Source organism: Hevea brasiliensis, chromosome 3, assembly GCF_030052815.1.
Source record: "Hevea brasiliensis isolate MT/VB/25A 57/8 chromosome 3, ASM3005281v1, whole genome shotgun sequence".
NCBI lineage: Eukaryota > Viridiplantae > Streptophyta > Magnoliopsida > Malpighiales > Euphorbiaceae > Hevea > Hevea brasiliensis.
Window position 1 is genome coordinate 101,967,816 of NC_079495.1, and position 15,469 is coordinate 101,983,284.

The 15,469-nt window shown below is 30.1% G+C and overlaps 2 protein-coding genes across 5 annotated transcripts; one reads left to right on the forward strand and one right to left on the reverse strand.

Annotated features, from left to right (window-relative positions):
* Positions 1-3,627: 3,627 nt before the first annotated feature.
* Positions 3,628-9,987, forward strand: LOC110668747 (protein PIN-LIKES 6). 4 transcript variants are annotated; one of them, XM_021830110.2, is made up of 12 exons: positions 3,628-3,947; positions 4,365-4,490; positions 4,592-4,873; positions 4,968-5,047; positions 5,151-5,275; positions 5,439-5,584; positions 5,820-6,008; positions 7,679-7,753; positions 8,224-8,324; positions 9,141-9,193; positions 9,311-9,499; positions 9,656-9,987. In XM_021830110.2, exons 3-12 carry the CDS (start codon positions 4,673-4,675, stop codon positions 9,775-9,777), a joined length of 1,281 nt encoding a protein of 426 aa, XP_021685802.2. In that variant the 5' UTR covers positions 3,628-3,947; positions 4,365-4,490; positions 4,592-4,672; the 3' UTR covers positions 9,778-9,987. The 4 variants fall into 4 exon arrangements, with proteins under 4 accessions (XP_021685802.2, XP_021685805.2, XP_021685808.2 ...); XM_021830113.2 differs by having other exon boundaries at positions 3,628-3,914; XM_021830116.2 differs by having other exon boundaries at positions 3,630-3,947; positions 5,439-5,560.
* A 427-nt stretch (positions 9,988-10,414) lies between these two features.
* LOC110668738 (uncharacterized) lies at positions 10,415-14,310 on the reverse strand. Its single transcript, XM_021830093.2, has 2 exons — positions 13,826-14,310; positions 10,415-12,633 (listed from the first exon to the last, which is right to left on the reverse strand). The coding sequence occupies exon 2, from the start codon at positions 12,631-12,633 to the stop codon at positions 10,957-10,959; it is 1,677 nt and encodes a 558-aa protein (XP_021685785.2). The 5' UTR covers positions 13,826-14,310; the 3' UTR covers positions 10,415-10,956.
* Between the last annotated feature and the right edge of the window lie 1,159 nt (positions 14,311-15,469).

Here is a 15,469-nt window from a genome sequence, read left to right on the forward strand (position 1 = left end):
ATGATATTATTTAGTCCTTATCCTATGAGGTTTAGAAGATAAAGATACTAAATAAATTGATTTTATAAAATAAAAAAAATATTTTAATTAAAATTTTAAAAATTAAAAAATAACTAATTAATTTTAACATTACACAGAGATTTGATAATAATTTTCATTTCTCTGTAACAACCAAATCAAACAAACTCAAGTGCACTAACTTTTTTTTTTTTAATGCTAATTTCTAATAATTTGCATGGATTGGAGGGTTAATATCAAAGGATGACTATATAGTACAAGGGGGGAAACGGAAGAAAGCCATAGTAACAAACATTATGCTTGAAAAATTCAGGCAAATATATCAGATAACAGAGTGACGATAATTTTATTATTATAACACCTCTTTTATCTTTATTTTTATTTATATATAAAAATTAGCTTATCATATTAAATATTAATATTTATCTAAATATTTTTAAATTTTAAATATTAAAATCTTATCTCAACCATTAAAATTTCAAATTCTTTTTAGTACATTCTTTTAAAAGTTTTAAAGTTTTCTCAAGTTTATAAATTCAAACATTATAAAACTGTACTCATTATATTATGTTCTTAAAATTAATTAAAATTTTAATTACATTAAAAATATATATTATTTTTAAAAAATTATATATATATATATTATTCACTTAAAAATTATTTAATAAAATTTAAATATATATTTTAAAAACGTTTTCTATATTTAAAATATAAGAATTTTAATGATAATATTTTAAAAATTGCCCAGTGACACACACATATATATATTAATTTATTTATCCTTTTATTGATATATATAAAATAATATAAAAAGAGTTATTTATTTATTAAATTTAAAATAAAATTATAACTAATTAAAATTTTATAATACAATTATAAAAATATAAAATATAATAAAAAATAATAATTTATCTTATTAAAATAAAATAATAAATAATTTACACAATACGTGGGGTGATCTTGTTTGCATAACGAAATGTATTCAAAAAAATTGTTTGTCACAAAGTACTTTGAGCAACATTTTCAAAAAAGTTTTAGCAACCAATGTGCTCAATTGAAATCAACCAAGGAAAATCAGAGCTTGTTTGATATTGTTAAAATATATATTTTTAAAAATATTAATTAGAAAATATTAAAAATTAAATTTAGTATATTTTAATTATAAAAATATTAAAATATTTAAAATAATTCTTTAGAATTACTTTTTCAATAATATTTTAAACACTACTTTTTAAATTTACTTTTTCTAATCTTTTAACTTTAACAGCAAATAGAACATAAAGCTTGTGCTTCTGCAAAAATTAGAATACAACAAATTGATGGAATATGGTGCTAACTCTTACTTCGGTTTTCAGAATTATTAATTTTAATTTCTTAAATTGAAACAACTTAAAAAAAATATTTGGCCCAATTTATAAAAATAAATTTATAAGAACTTAATGTTTATAAGTTAATTTAAAATTATAAGTATTCAAAATCTTAAGCAGCTATGTGATGTATTTGATAAAAATTAGCTTATAAATAAATTTATTATTAAAATTATAAAATATTAAATGAGAATAATATAGTAAAATATTTAATTAAATTAATTTATAAATACAGTTCGAAAATAAAAAGTTGAGTCTTTAATTTATTTTTTTAAACTTATAAATTAAAAAAAATTATTATAAATAAATAAATTAACTTATTTTTAGATGTTATATATTAGGAATCAATTTATAAGTTAAAATACATATTTTTTAATTATTTTTTGAAATAAATTAGAATTTTAATTATTAAAATTTTATATATATATATATATTTTTTTTTACTTTTATTATTACATTTCTTTCAAATAAAATTAATTACAAATTAAAAAAAAAACATGTCCGAAAATCATGAACATCATATTAAATTAAGAACAATAAATTGAATTATTTGCTTTTAATAGTAAAAATATAATAAAACTATCACTAATTTAAAATAATATTTTATGATATTATTTATAAACATTATAAGATTATATTTGTTAATTGATTTAATATATTTTTATAAAATAAATATTTTATGAAAAATATAAACACAATGTTTATGAGATAAAATACATAAATTTTATAAAATATTTTATTTTTTAATAAAATAATTATACTAAAACAATTATAAAAACAACTAATTTAGTAATATTTAAATTTATTTTATTTATTTATTTAAAAATATTTATATTTTATAAAATATAACAAAAAAAAAAAAAAGATCCAACCGTTATTCCACGCAAGGACTGGGTAGTAGTTGTTGTAAATGGAAATGTGGTTGTTGAAGGCTGAAAGGTAGCGCGCACAGCTCAGCGTTTCACAGCATTAATTTTCACCTTTTTGAACGGAAGTTGAAACGTTTCAAAGTTTTAATTGCCGCTCATATTTTATTATTATTATTATTATTATTTTTGTTTTGTTGTCCGCCACAGCTGTCGCTCGGCACATGCATTATTCTATCGGTTTCTTTAATCCAAATTCCAATGATTGTTTTATCAATTTAATATTTTAGCACTTTAATATTTTAAAATAAATCCCCCAATTTTAATTTTATTTTTCAAAAATTTCTTGTTATAATAAATTTTTAGAATTTTTTAAAAAATTAATACTAATATTTAATTAAAATAAATTAATAAATTTTTATATAAACTTTAAACGTGAAAGTTTAAAATGTTTTCTTAAAAAAAAAATAAACTAAAAAATGAATCAAATAATCGGATAAATAAAAAATAGAAAAAGAAGGAAAATTAAAAAAAATAATTTTTTTAATTTCAAAAATTATTATTGCAGGTCAAGAAGATATTTTATAAAATAAAATTAAAATTAAAGAATTTTATTTTTATAAATTAAAATTGAATGTTTAAAATAAAATAATTAAATAATTAGTGTAATTTAGCTAATAATTTTACTTTTTTAATTCATATTAAATAAAAGTGTATTAATAAATTAATAAATAAATTACTATTTAAAAAATAATTTATAAATTGAGATAAATATTTTTTTTTATTTCATGAAAGGAGTGTTATTGTACTTAAACAATTAAATTAAATTAAGTACGTATGCATAAATAAATATGTAAAATCTTTGACATGGACAAGCGTGGTTGTTTTTTATTTCAATTACATCATGCGTTAGGTACACATTAAGAAATAAAAATAATATATTTTAATTTTATTTTAAGTTTCGTTTATTTTGTGTAAAATAATTTATATATAAAAAATATTTTTTATAAATATTTTTTATTATTTAATGGTAATATTAAATTAATTATATGTATTTATATTTTATATGTATAAATATTTTTATAATATTATCAAAATTTAAAAACTAAATTTATCTTTTTAAAAAGGAAAAGTCATCTTTCAAAAATAATTTAATTTTTATTTTAATTAAAAAATATTTTAAATATTAAAAAATATATAAAAAAATATTTTTAAAAAAATAAATTTAAATTAAATAATTCTATTTACAATATTTTTATAATTATTCTACAAAAAATAAAGAATATATTAGCATAGTAAATAAGTTATTATTTTAAAAAATAATTTAAAAATAAAAAATAAATAAAAATATGTTTATGGAAGGCGCCGGTGATGAAATATGTCACAGTCTAAACGAAGGTCACATAAATCTACAGCCATCGCAAGAAAGAAGAAAAGAGCTATCTTGCTTTCCTGCTAAAAAGGCCTGCGGAAGTTCAAATTGCCCCCTCATCCCACCTCATCCACTCACTCATGTATAATTGATCATTCTCCTACAAATCTTTAACTTCAACCTCAATTCTTAAAATTACGAAACTAACATAGTTACGTTTAAAGTTAAACAACTGACCGAAGTTGGGACGCGGAAGAGGTAGAGACTGAAAGAAACGCATCGTTTAAACTTGTAATTAAAGACTTCTTCTCTCGCGTTTCTCTGGTACTTTCTGCGTTTGGCCATATAGAATCTCTCTCTCCCGCTCTATCTTCTTTTATTAAGATTTTGCATTTATTTATTTATTCTTCTTCTTCTTCTTCTTCGTTTTTATTATTATTTTTTTAAATTTGTACTTTATTTAAAGAAAAATTATTCCATCTGTTTTTATCTGGAAGTGTCGAATTCTTCTTTTCTAGTTCATGTGAATTCGTTGGTGATTTGCCTTTGATCATTGGTGAGTTTTGGTTGGTTTTCTGGAGATAACCAAACATTTAAAGAGGATATATATATGTATATATAGTTAATGTTTGTGTTCTTTCGGATTCTTAGTTGTATTGCTGTTGTAATTCTAATACTCAGCTGGTTAGAATCAGGAGATATGAGATATATTTTATTTATTGCTATATGTTAAATTTGCAGAGAAAGTGAAGAATTTTGACTAGAGTAGGGAGTAAGGAGAGGCGTTGGTTTCGTCTCAATAGAACAATTATTTCAATCCAATAAGCTTATGCTGTTGGATCTGCTCAATTGAAATTCTGGATTTTGGTAAGGTTTATTTATCTATATATGTATATAACTTTGTTAATTTTCTGAATGACATCATCTCTGCTTTTCTGGAATTAACCAGAATTTTATTTAATTTTCAGGTGGGATTGGCCGAGGGTTGTCTGCTGTTTGAGGCAGACTTGGGTGAATGTGTGAAGACTTGGGATTCTTTCAAGTTAGAGATGTCTCACGCCATGGAAAGGTTTTTATCTGCAGTAGCCGCCTCTATGGAAAATCAGGCGGCGGGAGAGTCAGTCATCGGCACCATCAAAATTGCTGTTCTGCCCATAGCAAAAGTTTTTACAATGTGCTTTTTGGGATTTCTTATGGCCTCCAAATATGTTAACATTTTGCCTGCCAATGGAAGAAAACTCCTTAATGGGGTGATTAAACCAGCTCCCTTATATTTTTAGACCCTTAAAGTGACGTTCTTTCTTTATTTGATAATAATGGGTTGTTTCAATCATTTTTTTGTAGTTGGTTTTTTCGCTTTTGCTTCCTTGTTTGATATTCTCTCAACTTGGGCAAGCTGTTACATTGAAGAAGATGTTGGAGTGGTAACCATTAGTTTGGTTGTTCTTTTTTTTTATTTTTTATTTTTTATTTTTTACTGCTTCTATTAACAGCTTTTGGATATAAGACCACTTTATCCTGTTACAGGTGGTTTATCCCCATGAATGTTGTTCTAGGCGCTACATCAGGCTCGCTAATAGGTTTTATTGTTGCATATATTGTTCGCCCCCCATACCCATTTTTCAAGTTCACTATTATACAAATTGGAATTGGTGAGCTACTAATACTGGAAATTTTGATATTCTTGTATGCTAATGGTTCTTGTGTTCATTACAAATATGCACTTCAATTCTGCTGAATATTGTTCTTCTGATGTGCTGGTGCTTCTGCATTTCAAAGCCTTTTAACGTATGGTAGCTTTAATATTGAATGCAGGGAACATTGGGAATGTGCCGCTTGTCCTAATTGCAGCTCTATGCAGAGATAAATCCAATCCTTTCGGTGACTCAGAAAAATGTAGCACAGATGGGACTGCCTATATCTCCTTTGGCCAGTGGGTGGGTCTTCAATATTGCTTACTGGTTTGTTATTGCTTGCACATATTGGACTTCTGAGTTGTGAACCATATCATACTCTGGTTATGGTTTATAGTTTACACAATTATGTGGTAGAACAGAATGGGATTGCTGTTTGATGCATGGATTTATTTATGGTTGCTATATTTGTTCATGAGCCCTATAATTTTGAGGGATTAGTTTCACCACATATAATGAATCACAAGACATTGAGAGGATAAGTTTGGTTTATTCATGCCAGGTTGGTGCAATCATCCTATACACATATGTATTTCATATGTTGGCACCTCCTCCTGAAGGTACATTTGAAATTGAGGATGGAAGTCTTCCGCTTAAGAACCCTCCTAAAGATGCTGCTCCTGAGCAAGTGCCCTTGCTTACCCAGGAGGATGATAAACCAATAGATTCAAATGCTTCAAAGAAAGGAAAGGTGAGAATCAGTGATGTGAATGATTTGTGTATAGAATTTTACATATGTAAACAATCAATTCTGTGTAATTTGTCTCCTTATGTTATATCCAGTTGACCGCTTTATAGATGCACATGAGAATCATGCATTTACTAAGATTTTTGCATATATAAGTGGTTGTGGTGTCATTAGTCCTATGCTTGTGTAGAAGATATAATTTTATATGTATAGAAAATAATGAATGGGGACCTTGTATTTATTTACCAACTGGAGACATTATTTCATCCTTAGATGGAAATTAAGTGCCTATTCAATTGTGGAAGCTCAAATAGTTTTCTAGAAAAGTTTTTTAAGAAAATTGAAAACGTGTTCAAATGTGCCATTTTTTTCAAATGGAGAACAGGAAAACTAATTTTCCAGTTTTTTAAATGGATTCAAATGCTTCAAAGAAAAGAAAGGTGAGAATCAGTGATGTGAATGATTTATGTATGGAATTTTAGGTATGTAAACATTCAATTCTATGTAATTTGTCTCCTTATGTTATATCCAGTTGACTGCTTTATAGATGCACATGAGAATCATGCATTTACTAAGTTTTTTGCATATATAAGTGGTCATGGTGTCATTAGTCCTATGCTTGTGTAGAAGATATAATTTTATATGTATAGAAAATAATGAATAGGGACCTTGTATTTATTTACCAACTGGAGACATTATTTCATCCTCAGATGGAAATTAAGTGCCTATTCAGTTGTGGAAGCTCAAATAGTTTTCTAAGTTTTTTAAGAAAATTGAAAACGTGTTCAAACGTGCCATTTTTTTAAAATGGAGAACAGGAAAACTAATTTTCCAGTTTTTTAAAATTTATCTAAGTTTCGAAAAATAGCTTTAAGTTGTTTTCTGTTGTTTTCCTTATAACAACAGTTCTATTTTCGACATGGAAAGCAATTATTTTTCTATAATCATAATTATACTATAACTTTAAAATTAAATAATTATTTAGGAAAATATTTATTTACAATGATAAAAACTTAAACATATTATTATATAATAGTTGAATAACATTACACATTTCTGATGATTTAACCCAAAATCGTTCGGAGTGAAGAAAGCGAATCCATATAGGCGACCCCAAATTTTTGGGATAAAGGCTTAGTTGAGTTGAGTTGAGTTGTAGATGAATAACATTAAAAAAATTTTAAAAGTAAAATAAGTTTTTGAATATATTTTATAATGATTTTTTTTTAAATTAAGAAAGTTATGAATTTTTTTTTAAATTGAATTAGAAATTGTTTTCTATAATTATAATTGACAAGTGAATATGTTTTTCATGGAATATGAAAACTGGAGTTTTCTTAGAAAATGGAAAATAGAAAACTATTTTCCGCAAGTAAACAGACCCTAAACTCTCAAATGAAAATAGGCCTTTATATGAATTATCAATGGTATTTAGTGTTAGTTGCTGCTTGTGTAACGTTGTTAAGATGACACATTGTAATTTGGTTCTCTGAAAATTGCACAAGTGCTCTTGGTACTATTGAGTGTTTTCGTAACTTGTACACGGTACCAAAATTTAAAATAAATCACAATGGAAATGGGATTTAGGGATTTATTGATGTAGTTTTGATGCTTTATCACGTTAATATTTCCTCATAGACTGCAGTTTCATTTGTATCTCTTGCTTCTTGCAGATTAAACAATTTCTAGTTTTTCTATATGAGAAGTTGAAGCTCAAGCAAATCCTTCAGCCCCCTATCATTGCTTCTGTGAGTTTCTGTCTTTCAAAGGGAATTGCTTGTTTTTGAGTTTCTAGCGCCCTTTTACTCTTGATGATGAACTCTTAAGCATTGGTATGAAAATCTTAATGTGAGATCTAGTATCAGATCTAGGCATTAAAGTTGAAAATATTTCTTATTTCTTTTGTGACGGTGAGGATGCTTATGAAAAAGTTGAGGTGGCATCTGGTTTCACTGAATTTTTAGTTGAAGCTGAGATGGTATATGATCATCATTCACCACCTGATATAACCTGAAAAGGCACTCGATTTGAGCACAGTTAGGTTTAATGTCCAGCTTCATCAACGTGTCTGCACTCTGATAACTTAGAAGAACCGGAGATGTTTTAGCTAAATCCCTGAGTTCGTGCAGAAGTTATAATAGCCAGATTCAGTGGTTTTTTTTTTTTTTTTTTTTTTTCTGGTTGATTCATTCATTTATCAAAGAATATTTTGATGCAGATCCTAGCCATGTTCCTTGGTGCAGTACCATTTTTGAAGCGATTGATCTTTACAACTGATGCTCCACTCTACTTTTTTACTGACAGCTGCAATATTCTTGGGTATGCTCATTCACTGCTTTAGACTTGTTTTTTCTTATTATTTTTTTATTGTCCCTGCTAATATTTGGTAGTTTATATTTTTTTATCTTTTGGGTATGTATATTAGAACTGAGGGATTATGCAATTTCTAGGCTTTGTTGACATGTCAATGATGAAAGGAAGAATTAAATGAAAACACTGCTTGAAATTTTGTAAATTTAAGTTCCTGTGTGGATTTAATATGTGTTTGATATATTTAAAGCACATATGCTGGCACTATTTTGAAAGCTGCTATACATTTCTAGGTTTGTTTTATGGGTGGGAAGTCATGTTCTATTTTAAAGAATTGACTAGGTCTAAGCTTTAAAACCCCTGCTCTAGATAGTAGGAGGAAACACATCAGATTCACCATGCATTACAAATCATTTGCAAGTGATAGAACATCCAGTTATAGAAGATGGTGTTGATGCTCAACTTTTGCGGTGCCAACAGCGGGCATTCAAATCAGATATCCAATCTTATTGTCGTTCAAAAGGTTTATGTACTAGTATGTGCTAATAGTGTAAACAGCTTATAGCACTGCATGCAACAACCCAAGCAAACTCTACAAATATGGTTACATAGAGTCATAGATGATGCAGTCCCTGTTGAATTGAATAACTCTATCATTCCACTGTAACATGCCTTCATATTTCCCAAGATCAAAATGCCTGACTACTAGCCAGACATGTGATGATTTATACTAGCCAGATTCCTTTGTTGTGCATGATAAAACTATTTCTATGCAAGTCAATCTCTTGGTTCTTGATCTTGAAAAATGTCTCTGCTATAAATCAGGGAGGCCATGATTCCGTGCATTTTGTTGGCTTTGGGAGGGAACCTTGTTGATGGTAAGTTTAACTTTCTAATATCATTTGTCCATTATTCTAAAACTTATTTGTGATGTTTGCCATCTTTTGGAGATCATTTTTATCAATCAAAGTGACAACTCTTGGTTTCACTTGCAGGACCAGGAAGTTCTAAACTTGGTTTACGGACAACTGCTGCTATTATTTTTGCTCGGTTAATTTTGGTGCCTCCTGCTGGACTTGGCATTGTTATGTTGGCTGATAAGCTTGGCTTCCTTCCTCCTGGTGATAAGATGTTCCGGTTTGTCCTACTTCTTCAACATACAATGCCTACATCTGTCCTGTCAGGTTTGATCTTTCATTCCATGCTCACATTATGAAATATTAATAAAATTAAGATTAAAACCAATCTTATATTTCTGGGCTCCATATAAAATTTCGCTGTTCCTTAGTTTTGCATACAGGGAGGAATCAATTTACTTAATAATTTGTTCACGTCTTTAGGTGCTGTCGCTAATCTCAGAGGTTGTGGAAGAGAGGCTGCTGCTGTCCTGTTCTGGGTTCATATTTTTGCCGTTTTCTCAATGGCCGGATGGATTGTTCTTTATATCAACATTCTCTTCTGAGTTGCAAACCTGCCGCAAGCTGTTTCTGACATGTACCTGCCGATTTATTTCACTTTTAGTGCTAATAGCTAAGTGGGTTACAAAAGAAAATTTTGAAATTTATTGGGAAGCAGAGGTTCTCAATAGCAGTTTTTCGGACAGATTTCAGAATCTCTGTGGACTTGGATTGTCATTCTTATATATAAGCTGGCGAATCATTTTTATTGTTTCCATTCCTCTATCCTTGGAAGATTTTGGATTCATATTATCCAATACGTCTAATTATCTAGAATGTGTCAATAAATAGTTTGAAATTTTAAAATAATAGTATTGAAGGGTAATAAATATAATTAACAATGATAATCAAATATTTTATACATGATACAGCCAAAAATGTAAATTTTTAATTTTATATTTGACCCACAATCATCAACTGATAAAATAAAAAGATTTGTGTTTTTAATTGTGTGATATATTAGAAAATGTTTTTTCAAATGGTGTTTTTTTAATAAATATTGATTTAATAAATATTTTAAATTCACATTAATTTAGTAAATAATTTTAATCCGAGAAAATGAGAAATAGGAGAAGACAGCGATTCTGCTGCCGGTGGAAAAATTAGTAAAAATTGTTGTTAGGAAGGGCAGACTCATAAACGGACAACAAACGGGAAACAGATGCGTATCTTCCGATAAAGCTTTCATTGCCGTTGCTAGTTAATCATGTACAATAGCAATGCCTAGTCATGCACACTCTTTACAAGTTCCAAATAACCTCAATCTCTACCGGACACTTCACTGATACAAAGACACACCAGCAGCTAAACTTGATAAAAGGATAGGCAGACCATTTAAAAATTTTCAACAAATCCCTTTTCAGCCAAGAAAGGAGGAAAAAACAATTTCCACGAAACCACCCAGGTAGGTACAACTCCCTCACTAGCTGCACTGGTAGTTAATACCAGTCATTGACCTAGGAAGGACAGTAGCACAAGGGCTCAGACCATCAGTGCATTCAGAAACCTTACCCATGTGACTCCCCAACTTAGTTATTAATGGTGCCGTGATTGTAACACCAGACCAAGCATTAGAATTTCTAACAAAATCAGAAAATCACTATAATTGTTTGCGCGCATATCCAATTGCCAATAAGCATGCATGAACATTCTGGGTTAGGCCCATCTGTCAAGCATGGAATCACTTAGAAAAGAGACCACCATCTCCGACTTCTGTTGCCCCTTTGGTTGGGTGAAGAAGAGCCAGGAACGTGATGAAGCCCTCCCTCAGGGAAGTTGCAATGATGAGTTGGCACTCTTCCTCGAGAATTTCCTAGCCACAATACAAGGACAATACCCACAAGACTGACAATTGGAGCAGCAGCAAGAAAAAACCACCTCCTTCCACTGCCTTCTCTTCCAGAGCGGCTGACAGGAGGGTCCATGTCTAGAAGCTCCCTTTGCTCCATTCCACCTTGGTCAAATTCACCATCTGAGACATCAGCGGAACTGTCCTCAGTTGCATCCTCCTGCCGAATTTCACGAATCTCCATTCTATCACTATTGTTTCGCTTACCCTCCTCATATTCTTTGTCATCAGTTGGCAGCTCAAACCTACACAGAGGGCATGAATTTCGGGCACTCAGCCATGGCAAAATACAAGCAGGGTGATATAGATGAAGGCAAGGAAGCTGGTTAACTTCAGTGCAAATGGATAAAACATCCTTGCAAATTGCACAAGCTAAACCATCATGCTTCACATGTTCCTCATTAATGATTACGAGGGGCAGGCTATTCACAAAGGACATAGCTGCAGGTGGTGCTCCTCTTCTTGAGCTGTCAGTCTCTGCAAGATGTTCAAGAAATTCTTCAAAGCCTCTTGCATCAAGATAATCCCCAGAATTTCCTACATATTGTGGTAATTCTGATTCTTCTAAGTTAGCAAAGATGTCCCTGTTATATGCTTGTCTATCTTGCCTGATTCTCTGGGGAATCAGGCCCCGATATTCAGGAGAGTATGACCATTGACGCCAATTACTGGAGCCATTACCTTCATTGGGACTTGAAATTAGATAATTTTGAAGCCTTGGTCCTGCTACCACAGATTCAATTTCTTCCCACTCACCATCTTCTTCTTCTTCTTCTTCTTCTTCTTCTTCTTCTTCATCTGAGTTCCATTGGTTGAGACCAGCATGCATTGGATCAATGTCAGTATCACTGTCAACATTGCTTCCCTCATCTGGTCGAATAAACATCTCAGTATCCACATAACTATGTCCATCAGCATCTACATCAGAGTCCCCTCCATATGCACTAAAAGAAATGGCATCACTCTCACCATGATAAACCCTTGACCAACTGACACTGGGAGTTGTTTCACTCTCACCATAAAGCGAATCCAAATTATCAAAACCCTCACTTTCAGTGTCCGAGAGAACCCGCCGCCATCTTCTAGAACCAGTTGGTGTTGTATGGGAGCTTGTGTGCTGCAATAGTCTAACAGAAGTATCTCCATCTACAGATGGATTATCATGACCAGATACAATGGACTGGTTTTGCCTGGCCTGATTGATTATATGTGATAACTGTTGTGAAAAAAGATTTTCAATTGATTCAGAGCTGCTGTACCTAGTTCTTCTTCCTCTGCGTGGCCTTCTCTGAAGAGAATCAAGTGTGGTGTCCCCAGGATCTTCGAGAAGCAAAAATTTACAGTCCCCACATATATTTATAGTTTCAAGATCATCATTATCAGGTGCAAAAGTTCTTCTGCACAGCACACATGCTGCTGGGTAGACAGAATGGTCAACCACTAAACCATCTGCATGGCCATGAGCAGTAAAGAGAGGCACATCTTGTGAAGTTCTTTCTGAATCTGCATCCATCTGAAAGTAGAGAAAAGATCAAAAAGTTGAGGGGAAATAGAGAGCTAGAAGAATGCAACTTAAAACGGATGGAAGAAATGGAGAAATAAATGGCTGGATATTCTTTTCTTTTTTTTTGGTACTTAGGAAATACTTAAAGCAAAATGAGGTTGTCCAGATTTGAACCATAACCTCCTACGTTAGGGAGTAGGCACTCAACTTGGCAATGGCTGGGTATTCTGATGTCAGATGAGCGTAATTAATTTTCCACCAGTTAATGTCACGTGAGTATATCAGAACCAGTCAATAAAAGCCAAGAAGAACAAGAGGGAAGCAAAGGCATACATAAGAACATGTTCAATTATTCTCTTAGAGATGTAACTTGTTGGTTTTGAAAAATAAGGGAACTGATCATTGTTGGCCTCATGCCTAAGTATGATGATGGAATAACCGTGTGAAAATAATACCCAAAATGGCCTATCATTATACATAAAACAAAGAACCACCAAGACAAGGAAGTGGAGTGGTATAAAAGTTTTATCCAAAGCATTCCATCACAAAACTCATTCATCCATACAGTGATACCTCACATCACATAACCTTCAATGAACGCCAACAATAAGCAAATGCAACAGCTATTTGGATTATTGCTCACAAAGGCATGCCAATATATCTAGATTGCTGAATACTGCAGCTAGTTAACCAAGGAAACTTCACAACCAGCATAAGTTAATCTTCACTCAAATTTATCCTCAAAACCAGGCATCTAGTTGCTCAAAATCTAAATAGAGTCACGGATAAACTACAAGAAAGAAAGTTTAAAAAAAATAAAAAATAAAAAGAATGCAATCATCTTCAATGCTTAGCAATGTCCACAAAATCTAAGTTGCAGACAAAGCATTTTAGAGCAATCACAGAACCCATCCGTCCTCAACGCAATTCTTAAGTAAAGTCAGCTCTCAATTGCATCCTCACATTCTAGAACCTTTAACCCCTCGTAAAAAGCTAACATGACAAGAAACTGGAAATGCCCAACATTGTCGTCGAGTTATACGACAAGACTAGGCACAGTCCCATCGTGAGAATTCATGCAAATTCCATAAAACACTCCACAGTTGATAGTTCCCTCTGAACCTAATTCAAGCAGAGCTCAATTGCATAAAAGAAATATGAAAAAGTCTAAAAAAAAATGATGGAATAAAAAAAAAATTACCAGAAAATCAATTCCGAACTGGAAAATGCTTGGATCTTCAGGATAGCCAAGCACAAGGTCCAATCACAAGCTTCAGGCTTTTAGAACCGTAGAAACAAAACCCAAAATTAAATCCACAAAAGGGGAAAAACCAACAAAAATTAATGAGGAAATCAAAAAAAAGAAATGAAATTCCAACAACCACAATTCGAACAGAAGGTGGGTCAGTAAGAAAATAGATTATAATAGAGAAGAGGAGAGGAAGATGATAAGGAAGAAGGGGAAGCGTCTTAAAGGGTTCAGTCAGCGAGCATCCTTATCAATTATCATCTTTGTAAAGTGGTTCAAAGTCGTGTATATTTATACATATACAGTTTAGTCTGTTTTGTCGAAGAGAGAGGGAGGGTCGCTGCACCCGCGATCGATCGAAAACCCATTAAGGCTTCAAGGGCTTTAGTTGCTTGTGCAAGTGTCACGCGCTACTATGCGCGTTTGTATAGTTGGTATGAATCGGTCCAGCGTAGACGGGGGAGCAACGGAGCGTCACTCGATTGGGCCCTTGAGCCCTTTCCTGCAGTTTCCATCATTGATAAAGCGCATCCACCGACCGCCTCGCTTTTCTTTTTCCTTTTTTTTTTTTTTATTATATTATATTCGGTCGCTAATAGTAATTTACACAAACTCGGTCTATAAAATCTTCTAAAACAATTTTGAGAGAACGGAGGGAGATGGAGGGAAGTAAATCAAATAGCATTATCCATTGGGTAAAACAAATTATAATCTCAATTTGTAAATCATAAAATATATTTTTATTTTTTTTAACTTTTCTTGACAAATTCTTTATGCTATGTTTGCATATCAAATTTGAAATGGGAAATTTAAATTTAATTTTAATATAAATTATTAATAAATTATGAATTTTAAATAATTTTATTTTAATGAGTGAAATAATATCTTGATGCTCAAGAATAATTTAAAAAATGTATTAAAACAAATCATAATCTCAATTTTAAATCATAGGATATATTTTTTTTTCTTAATTTTTTAACATCATTAATTTATATAGGCTTATTTTAGTATTATTGTTGAAATTACTTTTGAAAATATCAATTTTTTAAATAAATTATTTAAAAAATATTAAAAAATAATTTAAAATTAAATTTAATAAATTTTAATTATAAAATATTAAAATAATAATAAAATTTTTTTAATGATATCAAATTTAATATTTTTATTTTAAAAAATAATTTTAACTTTCAAAACTCAACGTGAAATGCACACTAAGAAGATTAACCCCTGCGTTGGGAGAGGGAAGCTCTGGTTTACGAGACTGCGCATAGGCATTAGTTGTAGTCTTGGACACTTCTTTAATTGCAAAGAAACAAAAAATATTTGTTTTGCATTTTTATTTTTAAATGAGAAATTTTAAGTTAAGATATTGTATGGACGTTTGATTTGATTATTTATTTATTATTTAGAATATTTTTTTTAATTTATAAATTAATTTAAAAATAAATTAATAATTATTTAATAAAATTATTTGAAATAAACTTTTAAACCGTTAAAATATTTGTTTAAAATATATTTAAAAGAAGCTTAATTTGTTAAAATAATAAAAAAATAATATATCACTGAATATTAAAATTATTAAAAGAAATATAATAT